This window comes from Atheta coriaria, unplaced genomic scaffold (assembly GCF_025399875.1).
Source record: "Atheta coriaria isolate IRGN ID8LTWV9N9 unplaced genomic scaffold, Caltech_Dcor_3.1 hic_scaffold_3_pilon, whole genome shotgun sequence".
Taxonomy (NCBI): Eukaryota; Metazoa; Arthropoda; class Insecta; order Coleoptera; family Staphylinidae; genus Dalotia; species Dalotia coriaria.
Genome location: NW_027045445.1, coordinates 10,847,178 through 10,870,142, shown reverse-complemented (window position 1 = coordinate 10,870,142; position 22,965 = coordinate 10,847,178). Strand labels below are relative to the sequence as shown.

At 36.0% G+C, this 22,965-nt stretch overlaps 7 protein-coding genes across 12 annotated transcripts in view; 5 read left to right on the top strand and 2 right to left on the bottom strand.

Moving 5' to 3' along the window:
* Positions 1–74: 74 nt before the first annotated feature.
* Positions 75–760, top strand: RpS21 (ribosomal protein S21). Its single transcript, XM_065299942.1, has 4 exons — positions 75–221; positions 287–354; positions 429–620; positions 678–760. The coding sequence occupies exons 2-4, from the start codon at positions 305–307 to the stop codon at positions 685–687; spliced, it is 252 nt and encodes an 83-aa protein (XP_065156014.1). The 5' UTR covers positions 75–221; positions 287–304; the 3' UTR covers positions 688–760.
* Positions 761–848: 88 nt separating this feature from the next.
* On the top strand, positions 849–5,301 carry LOC135803787 (GATA zinc finger domain-containing protein 14-like). The gene is given in 7 exon segments (XM_065317481.1): positions 849–1,004; positions 1,079–1,275; positions 1,338–1,532; positions 1,589–1,852; positions 1,952–3,067; positions 3,070–5,012; positions 5,083–5,301. Coding segments are annotated over 7 exon segments (3,819 nt in total). The 5' UTR covers positions 849–987; the 3' UTR covers positions 5,170–5,301.
* Positions 5,302–10,275: 4,974 nt separating this feature from the next.
* On the top strand, positions 10,276–13,424 carry m-cup (ankyrin repeat protein mann-cup). 3 transcript variants are annotated; one of them, XM_065299214.1, is made up of 7 exons: positions 10,279–10,884; positions 10,947–11,294; positions 11,375–11,634; positions 11,689–11,860; positions 11,916–12,438; positions 12,505–12,630; positions 12,718–13,424. In XM_065299214.1, exons 1-7 carry the CDS (start codon positions 10,580–10,582, stop codon positions 12,943–12,945), a joined length of 1,962 nt encoding a protein of 653 aa, XP_065155286.1. In that variant the 5' UTR covers positions 10,279–10,579; the 3' UTR covers positions 12,946–13,424. The 3 variants fall into 3 exon arrangements, with proteins under 3 accessions (XP_065155285.1, XP_065155286.1, XP_065155287.1); XM_065299215.1 differs by having other exon boundaries at positions 10,280–10,884; positions 10,956–11,294; XM_065299213.1 differs by having other exon boundaries at positions 10,276–10,884; positions 10,956–11,294; positions 11,375–11,860.
* Positions 13,042–15,919, bottom strand: knk (protein Skeletor knk). Its single transcript, XM_065299212.1, has 8 exons — positions 15,613–15,919; positions 15,246–15,465; positions 14,832–15,179; positions 14,588–14,762; positions 14,241–14,483; positions 13,751–14,177; positions 13,438–13,692; positions 13,042–13,382 (listed from the first exon to the last, which is right to left on the bottom strand). The coding sequence occupies exons 1-8, from the start codon at positions 15,656–15,658 to the stop codon at positions 13,066–13,068; spliced, it is 2,031 nt and encodes a 676-aa protein (XP_065155284.1). The 5' UTR covers positions 15,659–15,919; the 3' UTR covers positions 13,042–13,065.
* Positions 15,920–16,010: 91 nt separating this feature from the next.
* flip (ankyrin repeat and SAM domain-containing protein flippy) lies at positions 16,011–17,751 on the top strand. The gene is made up of 4 exons (XM_065299218.1): positions 16,011–16,684; positions 16,735–16,938; positions 17,001–17,356; positions 17,422–17,751. Exons 1-4 carry the CDS (start codon positions 16,470–16,472, stop codon positions 17,574–17,576), a joined length of 930 nt encoding a protein of 309 aa, XP_065155290.1. The 5' UTR covers positions 16,011–16,469; the 3' UTR covers positions 17,577–17,751.
* LOC135789410 (DDB1- and CUL4-associated factor 10 homolog) lies at positions 17,380–20,071 on the bottom strand. The gene is made up of 5 exons (XM_065299217.1): positions 19,595–20,071; positions 19,420–19,533; positions 18,738–19,110; positions 18,473–18,682; positions 17,380–18,418 (listed from the first exon to the last, which is right to left on the bottom strand). The coding sequence occupies exons 1-5, from the start codon at positions 19,804–19,806 to the stop codon at positions 17,777–17,779; spliced, it is 1,551 nt and encodes a 516-aa protein (XP_065155289.1). The 5' UTR covers positions 19,807–20,071; the 3' UTR covers positions 17,380–17,776.
* A 152-nt stretch (positions 20,072–20,223) lies between these two features.
* Positions 20,224–22,965, top strand: part of cpx (synaptic transmission protein complexin) — a 98,893-nt gene continuing 96,151 nt past the window's right edge. For 3 of the 4 annotated variants that reach the window (XM_065299225.1, XM_065299220.1, XM_065299221.1), the window contains exons 1-2: positions 20,224–20,368; positions 20,830–20,881. The gene's annotated coding sequence lies outside the window, so the exon portion shown is untranslated. Of the gene's footprint in view, positions 20,369–20,738; positions 20,765–20,829; positions 20,882–22,965 lie in introns of those variants that run through there. The other variant, XM_065299223.1, reaches the window with a different exon arrangement.

Below are 22,965 nucleotides of genomic sequence, written 5' to 3'. Positions count from 1 at the left end.
ATTCTAACAAGTTAAATTTTGTTATTCAATAAATTCAATTCTTACCATAAATCTACAATAAATTTCAAATATTTCATGTATTTGTGATTGCATATGTTAAATTTGTGTAACGAGCGCTGCTAGCGCTGAAGTTGTCAAACGTCAAACGGAATTTCTCGTAACTTCCTTTTCACGTCTGCCATTTTGCGCGTGGTTCCTCGTGTGGTTAAACCCGAGAAAAAGTAAGTTTACCGCCATCCAAACACTCAAAACAAATGTGAAATTAATTATAAATTGTTTCTTTCAGCATATAAATTCATTCACAATGGAGAACGATAACCGTGAATTCGTCGACTTGTACTGCCCGAGGAAGTGGTATGTTGATGCACGCTTACACGTGTTTAACCACAAAATGCCTGTGTAGTTTTTAATAAAACCGTGATTTTTAGCTCGGCAAGTAACAGAATCATCCACGCCAAGGATCACGCTTCCATTCAGATCAGTCTGGTGGAGGTGAACCCTACCACTGGTTGCATGACTGACAAAACAAAGAGTTATGCACTCTGTGGGGCCATCCGTAGGATGGGTGAATCTGATGATTGTATTGTAAGGCTAACCAAGAAGGATGGTATTCTGTCAAAGTAAGATTATTCAAAATGTGTTTGGTTGTGTGTATTTATTATGTTTTATCATTTCAGGAACTACTAGATTTGTTCAGGCATACATTATTTGTAATAATAAGTCATGTTTAAATAAATCTTTTCTTATAATATGAGTAAAATCGTTCTTATTGCATATTAATCCTGAAATATTAATCTTCGTCGATAGATTTGAACCTTTCAATTTTTGACACCTTCATTGTAATGGCGCTCAGATAACCTTGGAATACCCAAAACAGTTCTCCAAGCAAAACATCTCCAAACAGTCAAAATATAAATAATTTATTTATAAGCTACATTACTAAGTGCTAGACATTAAAAATGAGTTTTTCCCACTTATGTAATCATTATGACTGCTGCTAAAAGGTAAGTTTTGTCTCAAAAAATGGTTTTTACAGAGTTAACCTCAAAAGTGTTTGTTTACATTTCTGTTCCATCAGCAATCGCAATCAACAATGTAAAAAATGGGAAAAGGAGAGGCGAGACCGCCTCAACGAGTCGTTCAACAGCCTCGCTAAACTTCTACCCTGCTATGAACCTTCTAGCAACATTTCAAAGATTGATATTCTTATCAAATCAGCTGAGTACATTTCAAAACTAAAAGCTAAGACTTGTGATAATAGTGATAAAGTTAAAAGTAAGTTTATATCTAAAAGAAGCATCTATATACAATTTTATAATTTGTATGTTTTGTTCTAGATGATGAAATTAAAGAATTGAATGTGAGGATTGTTTATTTAACTACTAGAAATGAACAACTTGCAAATTTACTCAAAGATGCAAATATTAGCATACCAAGTGAATGTGGAGGGCAGATTAGTGATAAGACCAAGAAGTGGTCTGGAAAGATTACTCCACAAAAGGCTGATGAGATCAACAAGTCTAAAATTGAAAGTAAGCTTTATAAGTTTAAAATGTTTACATTATTTACAAAAATATACAATTTTTAGAGGAAAATAAGTCTGCAGTTTCCAATAAAAAGAAACCTAATGTAACAGGAAGAGTTAAATCCATTAAATTAGAAGAAAAGAAGAAAAAGGTGAAACGAAAATCTAACAATGCAAAAATATCAACTGCAAATACAAGTGTTACAAGTATAAGTCCGATTAGTCGTGCGTGTTCAACGTTAACCATCACAAATGTTCAACCAGTACAGCCATATTATATTATTGCGAATAATATAGCATCAACCATTACAACTCAGGCAACCACTGGTAAGTTATTTTTCTCTTTATTTTGCGCAGAAAATCAACTTTTGCATTATCGTTTTCGTTTCTGGAATATAATATTACATTTTGGTGATATTTTTACAGTCAAAAATGTGATTACTACTCCCATTTTGTCAACGACAAATCAACCAAACAAAACTTTCCTCCTACCTGTTGTCCAACCTAATACTTTACTAAATCAATCATTATTCATAAACCCCACGCCAAGCAATACAGTATATCTGGTTAAAAAAGCTGATCAATCTTTATCTACTCCAACTAGTGTCAAAACTAACACTAAACTAGGTGGTAAACAGAAAAAGTTGGCTCTATTGCGTCCAAAGCGTAGATTAGGGAATAAAATCCAACTTCCATCGACGAAGTTTGATAGTTTAGTGCTCTGGTCGAGTTCCCCACAAGTCACAGTTAAGAAACGAACGAAAGTAAAAGCGAACAATAAAAGAAAGATTACAAAACCCGTTAATGAGAATAAAAACGATAATACCGATAACAGTAATGCCAAAAGCATTAAAAAACCGAAGTTGAGTGAAGATATTGATGCAGACAATCAAGATAATTCAAAAAAACAAAGCTCGGATTATTCAATCAACGCCATATGCAAAGAAAACGAGAGTCCTACCAGTAAAGATATAGAAAAAGTTATAAACGAAGTGGTTGAGAAGGCAAATCCTCTAGATAAAGACTTAAAACAAATTGATCAAGTACAATCAAATCAAACGCCTGTGGTTTCAACGAAAACAAAAGAACAGTCTGACATTACAAAAGAATTACACAAACAAATCATCACTAAAGACAATTCAGTCAATATAAGCAATCAGGAGGTGGTTCAAAGTTTACCACAAAATGGCGATGTGAACATGCAAACAATGCAAAACACAAATCAAATGTTACACTCAAACCACCACACACAGCAAGACTTACACCATTTACATTCAGAATTATCTAACGATATATTTGCCTCTCTGCAAGTCCAAGGCAGTCAGAATCCCGAATCAACATCACCTACGGCTGCATTCTTGAATGCGTTTCCTTTAGTGTCTTCATTTACAGGTGTAAAAGTCACAGAGGTGCTTGAAGAGGAGACTACAGATAGTCCACATGGCACACCAACTCTTTTACAAATCGGTAACATGGAAGCCACGCAAAAATTACAAACACCCGCTGATAACTTAACACCAAGTATTATCAACCTTGATAACTTTAGTTTTTCAATAACAATCTGTATAATAATTTTGATAACATGATTACCTCCATGGCCACCACTGCAACTACTGCGAATACAATTGTAACCACAGTTAGTAAATCATCAAAGATAGTTACAAGCAAAATTGATAAAGTCATGTACGATAACACACAATGCACGAATATGATACCACCAGTTAGTAATAACGATGCTAAACATTATAGGAATTCAGTTAAGAAACAGCATGTGAAGACTTCAAGTAGTGTTCCGAATGTTTATAACAGTGTGGCGAGTGTTGCCACAACAATAGCGCAGCCATTTTATGATAATAGTCAGGGTAATTCATCTCGTGCTGTTGTATCATCCGGAATCAATTTTAACTCGACTACAAATCGGTACAATGAGTATAATACGTTCAATCCGTTTGAATTGCCGAAAACTACGCAGTCATTTGTGAAAAGTTATAATGAATCGTCTTATGTGAATAATAATTGTAACTATAGTTATCAATCCAGCGATTATAACTATCAGATTGGTAAGAATAACTATTACGATGGGAATAATTGTAATTTTTATAACAATACTAATAGTAATACTGTTAATAACAATACAAATAACAATTTGGTGGCTCAAAATTCCAGCGGTGGTTCGAATAATGCTAAATTTAATAAGAAATCAAAAGAGGTTCCTAGTAAATCCATGGTTAACTGGATGGCGCCTGATTTTTCAACATCAGCAGCCAAAGTGACAAGTTATTCGGATATTGGACAGAATAATTACTTGAATACGAATGCTCTATATCCGAATGACTATCAGAATACTGTGCAATCTATTCCGGATCATCAATCACATCAGGAACATCAATTTGCTTGGTCGCCAACTAAATTACCGCAGTTATTAGACACTTCGCAATATTTAACACCAAGTACTCTTCCTACTTTAGTTGGAGACTTAGCTTTGGGTATTGGTTCATATTCAGGAACTACTCAAACACCTCAAAAAGCTAAACACACGAAAAAACAAACACAATATGAGCCGGGTAATATTCTTTCGGTTAGTCAACTTGTTGATCACACTCATCATAATAAAGATAATTCTGTGGCGACGGCGAGAATTACAAATCGTCGAAATAGTGGTAATGGCGGTAATAACAGGACTAAAACTTCAGCTGCTGCGAAAAGTGTAGCTAATAAAAGACACAAAGATAAAGAGAAAACACCAAAAGTGACGAATTATTCTGCTGAGAGTTTGATTGCTGCTAAACAACAGAATTATCCGAAAACAATACCAACATATTTGCCCGATAATATTTTACCGTATTTTCCGCATAATATTGATGAGAATTTCAGCCAGAACAATCAAACTTATCATCAGAATAATACATTCCCGACGAATTACAATAATAGTTTTATTCCGCCATCGACTAGTACGACTTATTTGCCCGCGAGTAATTTCATGCCTGATATGTTTGAGAATAATCCAATGGAGAACATTTTCTCGCATGTGAATCCCACGAAAAATGCCAATCTGGCTGGTAATACACATAATAATAAAAAGAGTCCAGCGAAAAACACGATAACCAATTCAAACATTACGAATATTGGTAATGTACCAAATGTGGGTAATGTTAATTTACCACCGGTTGTGGCCAATGTTGCTACAACATCAAAAAGTAAAAGCAAAAAGAAGGAGACGTTTGTGGACTTGAGTTTTCTGTCAATGCCGTCCATTAATTCTCCATTGCTGCAGGAGGATTTCCTTCCTAATTTTCTTCCTCCGCCTCCGAATTCTAATCAATTATATTCGTCCTGTAAGAATCCTGTTCCGGTTGCACCTGGAGTTCCTGGAATACCAACTGATAATACTATCAGGAGCCGAGCTATTCAACATCCGGAGATTTCACCAGCGCCTGGTTCATTGACCAACTTTAATTTATGTACAATTTTCCCAGAGATAAATCGGGTATGTTCTAATTTAATGTTTTAGTGAATGATTGTGGGAATAATATATGTTTTTTTTATTATTATTTCAGACTGCCAGTGTTGTTCCAGATGTGTTTAGAAACTACAGCAATAATTCAGGTCAAAAGAGTTCGAATTATTTGCCAAATCTTGAGTGAATTTGATGTTGAAAAAATGTAAATATTCATAATATACATCATACATGTACATAGTAGTTTTAAGTAATAATTGTGTAAATAGAATGAATTTTGTGCCCTTAAATGGTAAAATAAATCCTTTTATCATCTGGACGTATTCAATATTGAGTCATCTTAATTTGGTTTATAGCTAATATTTTCTATTTAAATGTTCCTTTGCACAATAAACGTTGTTGATTTCACGAAACGAATATTTGGTTGTCTACGAGTATATCATACAACAGAAGGAGTGATCGGAGTGGTCATGCCCTTCACGAAGTATAGATACACAGGAGACCGAACGTCATGTTAAACGAAACATGGTGTCGAAAACACCCTGTATCTCGAGAACTATTTGACTTTTTTGCAGTTTCTAGTCGCCATGTTAAAGTTCGAAAGTTTCTCTACTGGATGTATACCTTTTCAATCTTCTAGCCCTTCCGGAAGTGCCCTAAAATGCTCTTTAAAAATTGACATTTTTCAAAAAAATTGAAAAAATGGTTTGGAAAGTACCCTGTATCTCAAGAACTATTTGACTTTTTTATAGTTTCTTATCGCCATGTTAAAGTTCGATAGCCTCTCTGCAGGATGCACACCTTTTCAATCCTTTAGCCCTTGCGGAAGTGTCCTAAAATGCCCCAGAAAAATTGGCATTTTTGAAGAAAATTGAAAACATGGTGTGGAAAACACCCTGTATCTCAAGAACTATTTGACTTTTTGTAGTTTCTTATCGCCACGTTAAAGTTCGAAAGTCTCTCTACAGGATGCATACCTCTTTAATCTTTTAGTCCTTCCGGAAGTGCCCTAAAATGCCCTTTAAAAATTGACATTTATCAAAAAAATTGAAAACATGGTTTGGAAAATACCCTGTATCTCGAGAACTATTTGACTTTTTTATAGTTTCTTATAGCCATGTTAAAGTTCGAAAGTCCTCTACATTATGCATGTCTTTTCAATCTTCTAGCCCTTCTGAAAGAGCCCTAAAATGCCCTTTAAAAATTGATGTTTTTCAAAAAAATTGAAAACATGGTGTGGAAAACACCTTGTATCTCAAGAACTATTTGACTTTTCTGAAGTTTCTTACCGCCATGGTAAAGTTCGAGAGTTTTTCTACCCGATTCATATCTTTTCAACCTCCTAACCCTTCCAGAAGTGTCCTAAAAAGCACTTCAAAAATAGCTATTTTTGTCCTAAAAATTTCAGTTTTTGGTCGAATAACAGGGTCGAACTTTTTTGTTTAATTTTTTTTGGCTGAAGAACAGGGCCGAATTTAAAAAAAAAATTGTTTGGTCAAAGAAAAAGTTTGAATTTTTTAGTCGAATAACAGGGTTGAACTTTGTTCTAAATTATTTTTTTACTTGAACAACAGAGTCGAACTTTTTTCGATAAATTTATCTGTCGAAACATTAAATTAAAAAGTTGGAATTTTGAATTCCTGAATGATAAAACAGTATTTTGTTTTTAATTTAATATAAGTTATTAATTATGAAAAAAATGGCGGAGGCGCCGGACATTTAAAACAGTTGTTTAATTAATTATTGAGAGCTACCTCATTGTGTAGGGGGGCTTTTAATGATAAAATTTAAACAACTTTTCTCCTATTAATAGTAAGGCCTTTTTCCTGCAAATCTCATTAAGTGAAATGTGCACTCCCATCGAGACTAAAGAATCAATTATCTCAGGAACTAATAGAGATAAACAAAAAACCAAAAACACCCCGATGTACAGCATCAAATCCTAGATAAGATAACATTTTAAAAATTTTAAATATAACATGTGTCTAAAAAAATTTCCACCGCAATTTTCTCGGAAAATAATAAAGATAGAAAAGAACTTTCTTCATTTTGTTCATGCCGTGATATGGATCTATAAAATGGCAGATTTAGTTTTTCCATTTTCCAAAGTTTACAAAAACATCTCAAAAAGAGTCAAGAGGTTACACTTGACTCTTTTTGGACTCAAAAAAATTTTTTTAAGCTAGAAGAAAATGGAAAACGCTAATCGATTGAGTTTTCTAAGGGGATGAAAGATATCAAGTCAGTTTTCCGATAACATCATTATTTCGGATAATTAATGGTAAATTCAAAACTGATCAAATAAAACCAAAGTTAAACCAAAATAAAAGTTTTTTGCACTCATCTTGAAAACCATTAGAGATAGAGAAAAACGGTTTTCATATTCGTATGTAGAATAAAATTTCATATTAAATTACATGTTAAAATTTTCACTTATCAACAATTATGTAATAATAAATAATCGTTAATAACTTAAAAACTAATTAAAATAGGGAAACCAAACCGGGATTAATGGAATCCTGTCTTACTTCAATTGGGAACGTTTAAGGAAAATCGGAGAGGTGGTTTTATTTGATTAGTTTTGAATTTACCACTAATTATCCGAAATAATAATGTTATCGGAAAACTGACTTGATATCTTTCATCCCCTTGGAAAACTCAATCGATTAGCGATTTCCATTTTCTTCTCTCTCTCTTTCTTCCTCTTGACTCTTTTTGAGGTGTTTTTGTAAACTTTGGAAAATGGAAAAACTAAATCTGCCATTTTATAGATCCATATCACGGCATGAACAAAATGAAGAAAGTTCTTTTCTATCTTTTATATTTTCCGAGAAAATTGCGGTGAAAAATTTTTTAGGAACATATTATATTTCAAATTTTTAAAATGTTATCTTATCTAGGATTTGATGCTGAACATCGGGGTGTTTTTGGTTTTTGTTTATCTCTATTAGTTCCTGAGATAATTGATTCTTTAGTCTCGATGGAAGTGCACATTTCACTTAATGAGATTTGCAGGAAAAGGCCTTACTACTAATAGAAGAAAAGTTGTTTAAATTTTGTCATTAAGAGCCCCTCTACACAATGAGGTAGCTCTCAATAATTAATTAAACAACTCTTTTAAATGTCAGGCGCCTCCGCCATATTTTTCGTAATTATTAACTTTTATTAAATTAAAAATAAATACTGTTTCATCAATCCATGAATTCAAAATTCCAAGTTTTTAATTTAATGTTTCGACAAGAATATTTAAAGAAAAAAGTTCGACTCTGTTGTTTAAACGAAAAAAAATTAAGAAAAAAGTTCAACCCTGTTATTCCACCAAAAAATTCAAACTTGTTCTTTGACCAACATTTTTTTTTTAATTCGGCCCTGTTCTTCGACCGAAAAAAAATGTAACAAAAAAGTTCGACCCTGTTATTCGACCAAAAACTGAAATTTTTGTGACAAAAATAGCTATTTTTGAAGTGCTTTTTAGGGCACTTCTGGAAGGGTTAGGAGGTTGAAAACTCTCGAACTTTACCATAGCGGTAAGAAAATTCTGAAAAGTCAAATAGTTCTCGAGAAACAGGGTGTTTTCCACACCATGTTTTCAATATTTTTGAAAAATGTCAATTTTTAAAGGGCATTTTAGGGCACTTCCAGAAGGGCTACAATATTGAAAAGACATGCATAATGTAGAGAGATTTTCGAACTTTAACATGGCGATAAGAAACTATAAAAAAGTCAAATAGTTCTTGAGATACAGGGTATTTTCCAATCCATGTTTTCAATTTTTTTGAAAAATGTCAATTTTTAAAGGGCATTTTAGGGCACTTCCGGAAGGACTGGAAAATTGAAAAGGTATGCATCCTGTAGAGAGACTTTTGAACTTTAACATAGCAATAAGAAACTACAAAAAAGTCGAATAGTTCTTGAGATACAGGGTATTTTCTACACCATGTTTTCAATTTTTTTCAAAAATGCCAATTTTTCTGGTGCATTTTAGGACACTTCCGCAAGGGCTAGAAGATTGAGAAAGTATGTATCGCATAGAGAGACTTACGAACTTTACCATGGCGATAAAAAACTACAAAAAGTCAAATAGTTCTCGAGATACAGGGTGTTTTCGACACCATGTTTTCAATTTGTTTGAAAAATGTCAATGGTTAAAAAGCATTTTAGGGCACTTCCGGAAGGGCTGGGAGATTAAAGAGAAATGCATCCTGTAGAGGCACTTTCGAACTTTAAGGTGGCAATAAGAAAGTACAAAAAAGTCAAATAGTTCTCAAAATACAGGGTATTTTCTACACCATGTTTTCAATATTGCCATTTTTTATGGGGCATTTTAGGACACTTCCGAAAGGGCTAGAAGATTGAAAAGGTATGCATCCTGCTGAGAGGCTCTCAAACTTTAACATAAGAAAGAACTAAGAAACTACAAAAATCAAATAGCTCTCGAGATACAGGGTGCTTTTGACACTATATTTTCAATGTTTTTTTTTTTATTTTATGATAAATCAACAGATATTAAGTAATATATAATCCATTACTATGTAGTATGTATGTTTAATGTCTTGTGTTCAAGTTAATAATGTAGTTTATTAAAATCTGTGTCCTTGCGAGGTATTACCTACATGCACACGGTTGCCTCGCTATTCAATTCTTTGAACGCCTACTAATCAATTGTGCGATTCAATAACATAAGTAAACGATTTCAAAGTGTACTCTTAATATACTTCCGAGATGTCGCTAGAATGTCTGTTTCGACTAAAAATATTCCCACGAGTTTATCCTATCGTTGTTGCCACGAAGTATAGATACAGAGGAGGCCGAACGGTATAGGCTTTTCCATAGTAGTCATGGTACCCAATTATAAACACAAATCATATTAATAAGCGAAGTAAAGTAAACACTTACTGAACGCTATACCCTCACAATATCGATATGAAAACGGGTGTGCTGATAAGTCCGCTAATGGTAGAAATAGCTATTCACATCAGGTTGACAAACACTTGCATTGATTTGCAATGGTTTTAAAAAAATATCGTTTTCATAACAATATTGTGAGGGTATAGCGTACAGTAAGTGTTCACTTTACTTCGCTTATTACACATCATAGTTCTCTTTTCTGCCACTGGCTGCGCATGATTTGAGAACGTATCAATGTACGCTAGTGTTTCTATACTTCGTGATTATTTATTTATTGTATCATGTTCCTAGGAATTTTTTCCGGCGATGTCCATAATAGCAACGTAAGAATTTAAACAAGTACGTACTAATAGAATAGTAGCGCGCTCTACCGGCGAGACCATTTGTTTAACATGACGTTCGGTCTCCTGTGTATCTATACTTCGTGCGCTTGAATGACCAGGGAAAGCGCACTTTAGGATTTTGGCAATAAAACGTCAGTCGCAGTCAAAGGCCTAGTGCGTTTAGTTGGTTTAGTCTCTTCTCTAATAGCAAAAAAAAACAAAGATCTTGTTCTCTTCAATGAATCTAACTCATCAACTTAATCCACAATCCCCATTCTCGGTTATGTTCGACAGTGAGTGATACGCTTGCGAACTTGTGTGCTTGTTTGCATTGTTCAATTCAACCTTTGCCTGCACGCACTTGCAATGTCCGTGTGGAGGCACTTCAACAAGATCGACGTTATCTCCGCGAAAGATGACTGCTTCCACGACCTCATCGAGGAGTGCAAACACCTGAAGCCCGGCTCTAGACTCTCCTATAATCTACGCAATAAGCTGGAAAAGTTCAGTGTTGAATGTCGTCGCGAGATCGTCAATCGCACCAAGTCAAACTGCGCGCCTCTCTTCATTGCATGCAAGGCCGGGCAATTGGAAATCGTCGAATACCTGGTGAAGGTGTGCCACGCCGATATCGAGCAGCAGGGTGTCTACGAGGTGCCCGAGTATGACAGGTATGCATGACTTCTCCAAATGGAATAACATTGAATATGTGATATAGTGGATTGATTTGAAGTGTTTTCAGGTCGACGCATGTCGTGACCCCGCTGTGGTGCTCTGCAGTGTCTGGTAAACTACCGATCGTCAAGTTTCTCCTGCAACAGGGTGCATGCATCAATGCCATCTCAGACACAGGCTCTACTCCAGTTCGATCAGCATGCTTCATGTCCCATCTGGATATTGTGCAGTATCTGGTTGAAAATGGTGCGGACATCAATAGATCCAATTTTAATGGAGGCACCTGCTTGATTAATTCTGTACAGAGTGTAGAACTGTGTCAGTTTCTCATTAAACATGGTGCAGATGTGAATGCACAGGACATTCAAAGCAAAACAGCTTTACATTATGCTATTCAAGAACACAGGTAAGCAGAGAATTAAATTTTATGTAATATATTACGCGACGACAAAAACGAAAGTATTATTGTGTAATGCCTGCTTACAGAATCGAAACAACGAAATTATTGTTAGAGAATGGCGCCGATTATCTTGCGAAGTCAAAATGTGGTGATGATGCGTTACAGACTGCTTGCCTAAAGGGTGCGCTGGCAATATTTGAATATCTAACCAAAACTATCCCGTATTCAGAGGAGCGACTCGCTAATGCCCACGAATTAATCGGAAGTACTTTTCTCGATGAACAAAATGACACATTCACCGCCATTGAGCATTGGCGTGCAGCGCAGACAATCCGTGAACGCGCAGGTAAATTAATCCCACATATAACCAATTATAACCTAAAATTTACGTTTATTATAGGTTTATTACCAAAACAACCAGTCGTTCCTCCCCGTGCAGCTTTTCGTTATCAAGTCGAATATTCAACAATGGCGGAACTTGATAATTGGACAGACGTTGACTTCATTCGGATACAAAGTATTTTAATCACGGAAAGAATCTTGGGGCCATCACATAAAGATGCAGTGTTTAAGTACGTATAAAAACCTGACTTTTAAACAAATTGTATAATTTTTATTCTTTTTAAGGTTAATGTTCCGTGGAGCGTCTTATTTGGATGTAATGCGTTATCAACGCTGTATAGATTTGTGGATTCGTGTGCTCGAAATCCGCGTGGAGAAGGATTCAATTCTCTACCCGGATACATGCTTCACTGCGCAAGCGCTTGTCCGTTTAATGGTCGACTACAACGAGAAGTACGACCCGGCCATCGACGAAGAGTTCTCATACGCGCAGCGTTTCGAAGATTCAGTAAAAACATTTGAGATTCTCACAAAGGACATTGCGCAAGCGCGTCAGTTGCTCAACGTACGGCCGCAGTACCGTCGACAAATCGAAAGTTACGACCGAATATTAAAAAGTATCACGCATCTTATCTATCTAATGATTCGCTCAGCGACAAGCGAGCAGATAACGATAGTTCAGCGATTGGTGACTGATTTGGTACGTGTGAATCCCAAAAGTGGTACTACCGATGACAGTCTGTTGCATTTGTGTGTGTCAAAGTTAAATACAATTCGTTCGGGTTATTTCAGTGAAGATGAACCAATTGTAAGTAATAATAATGAAGTATTTGCTTGCATAAGTTGGATTATAACAATGATTTCTTTGTTACAGGCTATTTTTCCCAACCAAACAGTTATTGAGTTTCTGCTTCGTTGCGGTGCGAGTGTGAACGCACGCAACGAATCAAAATCAACGCCGTTGCACGTCGCGACTGTTCCGTACAATTACAACAAATGGGTAGGTGTTGCAATATTATAAACTAAAAATATAAATGCAAACGAAAGCGTGTGATTCAATTGTTTGGTCTTTTTCTTTGTTTGGCAGCTTGTGAAATTACTATTGCGACACGGTGCGCATCTAGATCAACCAAACAGTGCCGGCGAGTATCCAGCGCAGAAAGTAAACCAATCACCGTTTACCATGGACCTGCGCCTGATGAACTATATCACGCTCAAGTGCTTGTGTGCGACAGTCATCTACAAGCATCGCATTCCGTACGTGGGGCAAGTGCCCAAAACGCTGGAGAGTTTTATTCAATTGCACGAGGCGTAGGAGCGAAAACAAGACTGCTTTAAATGTGATTTTCAGTTGTCTCGATATGATTGACTGGAACTTTGAGTTGAGTGGAAGTTAATTGTGAATCAATCATTATAGTACTTAAATTTTAATGTGTTATCTCATAAGTTGCGTAAATGCTGTCGTAAACAGCGCGAGTATAACGAAGAGTGATGTGGCGTGGTTTACGCTATAGCCATGACTGCGTGTATATGAGTCGACGATGCGAATGCGCCAGCCCATGTTCGCTTGCGTAAATGAATTATAGTAGACTACGTCCGGCCAAGAGGTATTTGGCGTGATCTCCAATGTTGCTGCCTGTCCCTCTTCGCACATATATATCAGGCTGCGGTTGTATTTTTTGAATGTGATGAAAGTATCGTCCAGTCGACGATCGGCAGACTCGCGGTGTTTAGCTAGACAGAGCGGCCCGGCTGTAACTCGAATATTTTGCAATACATACACATAACATGTAATCAATTGTTTTACCTGCGGTGGGTCGTGGACGACCACGCCGTGAGTATTCTACACCGGCAAGTACACGCACATTGGATTGTGCATCATCGGTAAGTTTATCGAAGCCGCCATGTGGTTCATCAGTAATGACGAGTGGATGGTAATATTCTGCGCTGTGTGGATTATTACCACCTTTTACTTTGAAAGCGTAAGTCAATCCTCGGCGTAGCCATATTTCCGGTGCGAGGTACCCATTTATATACCAGGATAAGCTGGTTGCAGGTTGACCTAACCACAAATATGACAATTTTTATCATAACCTCAATTTTGTCCAATTAGAACTTACCAGCGATTGTTTGATAACCTTTTTTGCCAGCAGAGGGTCCAATATACGCGTTAAAGGTTCTTATCGTTCTGTCGAAGATCTGGCCACGTTCCCAAGGCTCCAGGACGACCTCTTGATTGCTTGTGAATGCAAAACAATTATTGATCGGTTCGCTACTATTGAATGCCACCTTGATGTTAGATTTAGGGTAGATATCATGGAATGCAGGCTCTTTGTTATCATCCAATCGTCCGATAGCCCAGACAATGTACGCTTCGGTATCAGTAGGCACTTCCTTATCGCCAGCATCGGAAGAAATCAGCGAACGTCGAAATGTGATGATGTTGACGCCATTAACGCGGCTGGCTGTGTGCAGTTGATTGTTATTCTGGCCACCGACCATTTCATCTTTGCATACGCCTTTGTATTGTCCCAGGACTTTCACACACTAATAATAATTCATATAAAACATTAAACACATATATATTATTGAATATATTTTATATTTTACCGGTGAGAGTGCTGTAATATTGTAATCATCAACATGTCCCTGCAGACCGTCGATATAGGCAACTGCTACATCAGCGCCCATCATTTGCGACTTGTCAGGAGCTCCAGACAAACCAAACGCAATATATTCGTCTTCTTTGACCTGCCCAGCCATTTCAAAGGTTACCGCCGGGCCAAAGATCTCCCACGATACTCGGAAGTCTTTGTGCAGTTGGAGACAATTAGGCAGGCTTGCTTTGTGCGGCTAAGAACAATCAAATATGGCGTCACACAACAATTAAACAACCAAACAATGCTCAGCATACGCCCGAACATTAACAATAAGTAGTTTTTAATTACAATACTTACAATTACTTTTACCAACGACGGCGGTACATTCAAACCGTCTGGAATGATAATTGAGCCCAGGTTCTGGCTGGTTTCCAGGTCGAATACGCTGAACCAATCAATGTTGAAGATTGTCATATCACCAGGTAAAGTTAGGGTGATTGTTTCACCTTTGTATTGCCTCAATGAGTCTAAACTGCAATTAATTTTAAAAGTTGCAGATTATTAGAATAACATCGGTCATTTTATGTTCTGAAAAACTTACTATCCATATTCATTAGGCACTTTGTTCCCTTTTGAAGATGGCTGGGGACCAACCCCCACCCAAAAATACACATCTTTTCCCTGACCATCATAGAAGAAATCAACCAAGCGGATTGTTTTCGAATCAACAATTTCAACATTCTCTGACCGCACACCGTTTAATTTCCCGGACAATTGTGAAATCTTTTGCACCGCCGGCGGTTCAAACTCCTCTGGAATGTAAACATCTCCGAACGTGTTCTGACTCCATAAATCATAAATGGCAAACCATTTGATTTCGGTGATTTTCTTCTTGTCGGGCAACGTAAGTGTGAAGTCTTTGTTAAAATAACGTTCTAAGACATTGGTTCTAAAAATAAATATAGTTTAACATAATTTTATTTATTTTAGTATTGGAGGAGTGATGATAACGTACTTATTGTACTCGTCAGGTACGATGAACCCTTGAGGACCTGGCCGATTGGCAGCGCCGGACCAAAAGAAGGTATCGGCTCCATTGCCATCATAACTAAAATCGATGAGTAACAACGTGAACTCATCGACTGCGTAAACATCACCGGAAACTTGATGATGATAGGAATTCAATTTGCCAATGAGTTTACCACGGTACGGGCCATCGTCATCTTGACAATTACCTAAAATTTTGATATTTTAATGTCAAGGAAAAGAAAGTGGTCAGTGCGCTGCGTTTCAAGCGCGTGTTCCGCTTTTCAAGGTCTATAAATCTTCGCTTTTTATTTCGTTTTCCATTCTTTACTTAACTCACATATTTAATGACTTACCGAAAGCACTAATAGTGATAATCACACACACTAAATATTTAAACATACTAAGATTTTAAAAAGTTTTATTGACCAAACACTTTTAGTATTTTTTGAGTTTCCACTTGAGTATTTTATATTTTAAATCTATTATCACATTTTCTTTTATTTTTCTTTTTATGTACTCCAAATCATTTATTTGATCATTGATTTAATTTGTCTGTTTGCACTTAGTGATTGCAATATTGTTGGTGGAATCGCGAGTTGTTTCTAAAAAAAGCTGCTCGTTGTAGAACGTGTGCACCAACATAACTTTCTACTACTTATTGCAGCCTGTTGGCCTGCCGACTCCGGTACGTCGACTCTGGCGGTTCTTCCACTGCCACTGCTCACCACTGCTCATTTTATTAGCAGACAGAAGGTTGTTCGCGCCGCACATTTCAAGAACTTGTTTCCTGCTGTGCCTGCATGGGCTGCACAGTATTGCTACAAGTTATACATACCAAAATGTCTTTTTACTTTTTACCGACATAAACCGTCACCATATAAATATTCATATTTATAAAATCACCTAAAGATTATTTTAAAGTTTTTTACACATAATTTTTAATTAGTTATATTAACACAGATTATTTAAACTGGTAAACACTTTAATAATGTTACCGTAAGGTGCTGCCCCCTTGCTATCATTATCAACAACTATTATTTCTTTATATTTTGCGCATTTTGCTTTTATTTAACATTTTATTTAACTGTATACCTTGTACCGATTGTACCAAGTTGAATTGTATTATACTAGGTCGTATTTAGTTCATTGTTTGATCAATAACACGTTCCTTAACGATAACTTTAAATGTTAACGTAAAATTCAGTGCGCCATGTCGCTCGAAGCAATCAACAATCCGCGTATTGTCGCTCGCAAAGAAAGCAGTATTATTTTAAACTGGGAGGATGTTTATCCTCCAATAGAAGACAATTCTCACCTGGATAGAGGCATTCAAAAATCTTCTCCACCTAAAATTAAACCCTCTCATGAGCGTATCTATGATGTGCGCATTAAGAATGATATTGACGAATGGCACATAGTCTATTGGTACATTCTATAAATTATTCCAAGTAAATTTTTAATTATTTTGATTCCAGGGGACGTAAAAACCAAACAACTATAACTAATTTACAACCGTGCAGATGTTACTCGTTTAAAATCAAACTAATCCACAATGATGTTGAATCGCATTGGTTGGAGTTCAAAGCGGCGACCTCCATTGATCAACACCACGTGCAACATCTTACAAGAGCAATAAAATTCGGTAAAACAGCCGCAATACGCAAAATAATCATCGCAAAGTAATTTCACTTCAATTACCAAGTGTTAAAGTCAATATTTCAAGTAAGTTTTAACATTTCAGGCCATTTTTGTTAGAAACACCGAATCTGGAAGATAAAACACCCTTGATGCAAGCCACTGAACGTGCAGACCTACACGTGGTACAATTCCTGTGCACCCTCGGCGCAAAAACCAACACACAATCATTAATTGGCCATCGGACCGCATTAATGATAGCTTTGTTTTATGCATTCATCGACATCGCTCAATATTTACTCGAAAAGAATGCTAATATTCATTTAAGAGATATCAATGACCGCACAGCGTTACACTACGCCATAGATGGAGATAACCTGGACGCTGTGAAATTTGCACTTAAACACAGAGCGGAAATCAACGCAAGGGACGACAAAGGATGGACGCCATTACTACGAGCTGGTAATCAAATGAAACACGAAATATTCAGCTATGTTTGGTGTTTCATTCGTATGCATCTGTTACAGTTATTCTGGAAGTACAAGACGACATCATAGAGTTGCTCCTACGTAAAGGAAGTGATTGTAGTGTCGTAGACCAACGTGGGCTAGACATCCGTAGACACTTGGAGTTGACGAATCGTACGCGACTATTGAAAAGGCTCAAATTGCTTAAAAACTAACGAAATATTGCTCTGCACTGTTGCGCATAACCTCTTCCAAAAACGAAGTGTGGTTATGTATGATTGACAAACGACGCTCAGAATGCCCAGTAACATTGCACAAAGTCAACTTAAATAGTTCATATTCCAGTCTTTTAAACTTGTTTTCCAGTCATAAATTAAATATTATAAGTTACATTTCAACTGGTTCGAAAAACACCTTATAAAATCGGGCGATACCAAACAATTTCACCTCCTAGACACCCACTGACCATCTGATAATGTTGTGGATTGAATTTACAGCATAGTACAACATTGCTGTGATAGTCCTTGTACGTAGCAAGAGTAAACAACTCTCGCGGCTTGTCAGGCACTGCATAGCACACTTCCTGCAACTGCTCGTTGAAACCCAACAAACGCACACCTTTACCATACGGCGAACAAATCAACCTTCCATCCGTCGAATAACACAATTCTTTAATATACCCCTTGCCTGAACCGGTCACCTCTTCAACGTAGTGCGTTAAACGTGGCAGATTCTTGATAATACGATAGCGGTCCTCCTGCCGGTGTCGAAAATACGGGTTAAACATATGACTACAGTTAACCCCTGAGTTGATAACACCCAAGAATGAACCACGATTTGTAAGGTCAGTAATCTCCTGCCGATTGCGTTCGGTGTTGAATCGCTCATTAGACATTGAACCCACCCAGATATCCGACAAACCAGTTATGCGGTAACCATCCGATGGAGGTGGTTCCTCCTCTTCGTCAAGGTTTTCATCAGGGAGAGCTGATTCGTCAACGACAGTGTATGTATAATCACTGGGATCTCTTGTCTGGATATCATGCACACAAGTCCACTAAAAAAACATATTTTTAAGAAAAGCAGAAAAATTAATATGAATAAAACTTACTTCACGACTATCGTCAGTACAAATATTTCTAGATAAAGCATTCCAACCCATTGGATGGATTTGTATCGAACTAATCACTTCAGCGTCATTCGGAAAATCATCGATGAATTCAATCCTGTTTCGCTTCCGACTCGGAGCGAAGAGGTAATTGTACATGGTAGCTGCAGGAAAAGTCTGGTCACTCAATTGCATAAGTCTATATAAATTGGGCTGTAAAATCAAATTAATTAATTTCAACTTAAAAATATCAAGTGGGATTTGTTACCCTAAAAGCCTTCAAGTCATTAAACATAGTCTTCAAGTCAACATCATGTATAACCATGAGGAAACCAGTAGTGGTCGCAATTATTAATTTGCTACCATCTGCTGTAAGTTTAGTGCGCATCAGTCCGTTCATCTCGAATACCCTGTCATAGAAACAATTGTATTCGCTATTATTCTGCGCCAGATCCCAGGTGTAGATTGATCCGTCGAAGGCGGAAGTCACGATGACATTATCCTTCTCGCAGTATTCTATGTTCTTCACCCAGTTGGTGTGGCCGCATAAAGTGCGCGTGCATTTTTTCAGACTTCGTGTATCCCAGAGTTTCAATGTGCTGTCATCTGAACATGTTGAGAAAGTGTTGTGGTTTATAAACCTAGAAACAACAAATATTAAGTGAATATTTATTGGGTTTTGTTTATTTCTTATCGAGAAGTAGAAATTATAATGAAAATTGTGTTAGTATTGTAGTTTGTAGATGTTTTAGCATGAAAAATGTGTAATTATTGAATTTTGCTGATGTTTTAAGCATGCAATATGTTAATAATCATAAAACATTTATCATTTAAGACAATTCTCTTTCAAATTTGCATTCTAATAAGATTTAAAGTGTGTATCATGTTTTGCAGGTTATAATCTGGATACAAAACTATTTTTTGTTGGATTAAATGAAAATAATGATTACCTGACACAATTTACACAATTGCTATGTGCTTTCTCAATTTTATGCACACATTTTTGATTTGATGCATCATACAACACCACAGATTCATCCTCGCAGGCAGCAACCAATATTTTTCTACAAATAAAACAACAAATTATTATAATACATTTATCTGTAAACATTGGATTAATTTTACCCATCAAGACTAAATTCCAGATTGAAAATGCCACCTTTTGTGTTAACTTTATTCATAGGAATATCACTGACATAGGCATCAAAGTTAGAGTAGATCTTTTTGTGGACGTCGTCATCATAGCCGAGCTTACGTTTCCTGCCTAATTCTCTATCCCTGATAATATTATAGTTGCTGCTGTTGTAGCTCACATCAGCGAGCTCCTTCGACGACATTTTCGCACTTTTCCCAATCAAAAAATGATCGTTTAACCTAAACGCGCACTTTCTAGTCTTGTGTTTTACGTTTGACGCATTTTATCACTGAGTACTCGTGCGACAATCGATGCGTAGGTTGAATGCGCGCACCGTGGATAATATTTGCATGTTGCGGGGTGCAACGAATGGGAATTGAGTGAAAATCGAATATTTAATCCAAATTTGTGACGAACTGGTTAGCAGCTGAGCAACGCACAACACTGAACACACACTTTGATCGTTTCAACTGTCAGTGAGTACACGAACGTAGCACACTTGCGTTGACGTTAGATACTGCTGGAAGATCAACGAGCGCGTTTTCGAATGTGCGCCACGCTCGCTCTATCTTCTGTATGCGAGTGAGAAATGTTTCTGCGCGGTCGTTGCTTTTGTTAAGTCCGTTAAGTCGATGCGCATTTGTTTCAACTTGGCGTTTTTTGTTTGGAGTTAGTAGTTAGGTAGCGTGTTAGTGTTAGGTTAAAGTCAAGTTCAGGTAAAGAGGTGGACGAGGTGGACTTGTGCAGATTTTGCAGAGTGTGAGGTAAATTATGCACAGATTTGTAATAAATTAAGCGTTAATTGAAAGGTGTTATAAGTCTATGTGCTAACATTAATATTTTAGACATAATCAATGATAATTACTGGTTTATTTTGGAAATTTTATGATGATTTCTTGGTGTTTCTAACCTTACTTTTTGGTTAACCTATGACGCGGTAACCTGAACCACTTTTGACAGTTCTGTCAAAAAGTTTCGGTGCGCGTTGAATACGTTCAATATTTTTAATTTAGTGTTTGTTTAATGTTAAATAACTAAGAGCAATTATGTGTAACAAAGTCAAAACACTATTTAACACTATTTAATCAGTGAATAACTTTCAGTTTTATGTGTTTTACTCTTCTTTTGTTTAATATCTTGTCGAAAATATAAATTTTGAGGTTAGAATTTTTTTCGCTGTTAACTTAACAAGCAAATTTCATTATTTTTTCTGTTTGTTTCACAGATTGTGTCATTGTTTACCACATCGAAGTCCCCTGTTGTGAAACTGCGAAAATGTAAGTAATTTTCTATTTATATCCTTCAAATACGCGTCGCATTCAGGAACATATATTAATTATATTATCGTGTAACTTGGCAAATTGCAATTGAAATCGAATCAGTGTCTATGTCAACGTTTTTATAATGACTTTATCCTCTCGGCAAAGTAGTTCAAAGACACGCATTTGCATGGGAACATGGGAAATGCGTGCTGTAATGAGGACATGAGGAAGTACAGCCGTACACGCGTTTGCTTACGTTCAATTCGCATCTGTGCACGTATTATAATAATATATACAGCAATATGCAATGCTCGCTTTACGTTTCCAGTTGTCGATACTCTTACGACACGCGCGATGATTAATATCATTTATAAATTAAATTAATCTATGCAAAGAAATGGTTGTAATTAAAATGTTGCATTTTTAAATATTAACAAAAATATATTTAATTTAATTTGTTAAAATCAATTAAAAATGTAATTCTATCGCGTATAAAGTATCCACAAATCATCGAAATATCACCACTTGTTCCGGCATTTAAGTGTATAATGTGACAATTTAGCACTTCAACAAATCATAAATCAAGTGCATTCATTAGCAAGCCAAATCAAAACGCATGCATGCATGCAGTGAGTCTTGATTATATCTGCATCAGGAAACTGTTTTGCATTGTCGAGGTTTGCAAATTTTTTGATCTGTATAAGTGGTAGTTTTCAATGTTAAACGCTTTAATTAATTTGTATACTTATTTTATTTAAATTATTTGTACGTACGAGTACAACTTTCTTTTAGTTTCTTGTAAGAAAATCAAATCTATAATATAAAAATGAATCGCAAATTATTTTTTTTAAATGTTCGTTAAAGTCCAAGGATGGTTTTAACGGCGAGAAAAATTAGAATAATTGCTGAGAAAACTCTAAAGACAGCCCTTTTCCATAGGATAAAAATTGTCATTGAGATTTAATCATAGTTATAGTTAAATAGTTGAATCCGAGATGGCGCATTGAAGTGCATTATTAGCAATCCTTACTAATATTATAAATGCGTATGTCCTGAAGTTTATCGTGCTTTCACGCAAAAACTACTTAACAGATCATCATGAAAATTTGTACACATATTCTTAGTGGTCCCCGATAGGTTATAGGCTACTTTTTATTTAATAAAAATAATTATTTTTTAAATTAAAATAAAGAAATTGTTTAGTCACTAACACCTCTGCATCTGGTTATTTGACTACTTTAACGCCATCTCGCATTCCAGCAATGAAGCTCACACCTAAGTACTATAGTACCATCACACTGTATTACCGACAGCTACGTCAACATCAAATCCGTACACATATTCTTAGTGGTCCCCCATGGTCCCGGAATAGTTATAGGCTACTTTTTTATTTAATAAAAAAAATTATTTTTTAAATAAAATAAAGAAATTGTTTAGCCAACAATACCTCTACATCTGGCTAATTGACTACTTTAACGCCATCTAGCATTCCATCTAAAATTTAAAACTTTATTGCATGTAGTAATTTTTTCACATAGACAATCCTAGCCAAGCAGTGAAATATACATTCTTTCTATCAATCCGTTTCAACTATGTATAATGATTTCTAATATTTATTTGATGGATTCAACGCGAGCGAAGTCGCGGGTTAAAGCTAGTTCTTCATATACCTAATTAATTTTTTAAAAATAAAATTGCGAATCTTATTGAAAGAATTGACACATACTATGTGTAGAAGAAGAGAGTAAAAACGAATTACATTTTATGAAACACTACCGGGACGAAATCGCGGGTAAAAGCTACATATCTTTTTGGTTATGCGTCTAATAAAGTTACTTAAGTCATTATTGCATAAAACATAGTATTCTATTTGAAGGTATTACACTCTGCCTGTTTTTCCTTCTGTCACATTTAATTTCTATGCTTTGAAGGATTAATTGTGGAAGAAAACAAATAAATAACCTACATTCAGAATGATCTTACCACCAAACCTTCAAAAAGTCCTTCGTAAGTAATTCTATAACGAGCAACAATTAAAGAAATTCTATAAATATCGAATTACTAACGAAGCGTACACGAACGACGTGTTCACATACATA

What these genes read in the sequence shown, in the direction of transcription:
- LOC135789410 (XM_065299217.1), bottom strand. Translation starts at nt 19,806, where the DNA reads ATGTCGTCGAAGGAGCTCGCTGATGTGAGCTACAACAGCAGCAACTAT. An exon ending in CTGGAATTTAGTCTTGATGG is followed by an intron (nt 19,534 to 19,594) that starts GTAAAATTAATC and finishes TTTTATTTGTAG; the next exon opens with AAAAATATTGGTTGCTGCCT. An exon ending in GTACTGACGATAGTCGTGAA is followed by an intron (nt 18,419 to 18,472) that starts GTAAGTTTTATT and finishes ATGTTTTTTTAG; the next exon opens with TGGACTTGTGTGCATGATAT.
- RpS21 (XM_065299942.1), top strand. Translation starts at nt 305, where the DNA reads ATGGAGAACGATAACCGTGAATTCGTCGACTTGTACTGCCCGAGGAAG. An exon ending in TTGTACTGCCCGAGGAAGTG is followed by an intron (nt 355 to 428) that starts GTATGTTGATGC and finishes CGTGATTTTTAG; the next exon opens with CTCGGCAAGTAACAGAATCA.
- flip (XM_065299218.1), top strand. Translation starts at nt 16,470, where the DNA reads ATGTCGCTCGAAGCAATCAACAATCCGCGTATTGTCGCTCGCAAAGAA. An exon ending in GAATGGCACATAGTCTATTG is followed by an intron (nt 16,685 to 16,734) that starts GTACATTCTATA and finishes TTTTGATTCCAG; the next exon opens with GGGACGTAAAAACCAAACAA. An exon ending in GACGCCATTACTACGAGCTG is followed by an intron (nt 17,357 to 17,421) that starts GTAATCAAATGA and finishes CATCTGTTACAG; the next exon opens with TTATTCTGGAAGTACAAGAC.
- knk (XM_065299212.1), bottom strand. Translation starts at nt 15,658, where the DNA reads ATGTTTAAATATTTAGTGTGTGTGATTATCACTATTAGTGCTTTCG. An exon ending in TATCACTATTAGTGCTTTCG is followed by an intron (nt 15,466 to 15,612) that starts GTAAGTCATTAA and finishes TCAAAATTTTAG; the next exon opens with GTAATTGTCAAGATGACGAT. An exon ending in TCGTCCACGACCCACCGCAG is followed by an intron (nt 13,383 to 13,437) that starts GTAAAACAATTG and finishes TTCGAGTTACAG; the next exon opens with CCGGGCCGCTCTGTCTAGCT.
- m-cup (XM_065299213.1), top strand. Translation starts at nt 10,580, where the DNA reads ATGTCCGTGTGGAGGCACTTCAACAAGATCGACGTTATCTCCGCGAAA. An exon ending in TCAGTGAAGATGAACCAATT is followed by an intron (nt 12,439 to 12,504) that starts GTAAGTAATAAT and finishes TCTTTGTTACAG; the next exon opens with GCTATTTTTCCCAACCAAAC. An exon ending in CGTACAATTACAACAAATGG is followed by an intron (nt 12,631 to 12,717) that starts GTAGGTGTTGCA and finishes TTTGTTTGGCAG; the next exon opens with CTTGTGAAATTACTATTGCG.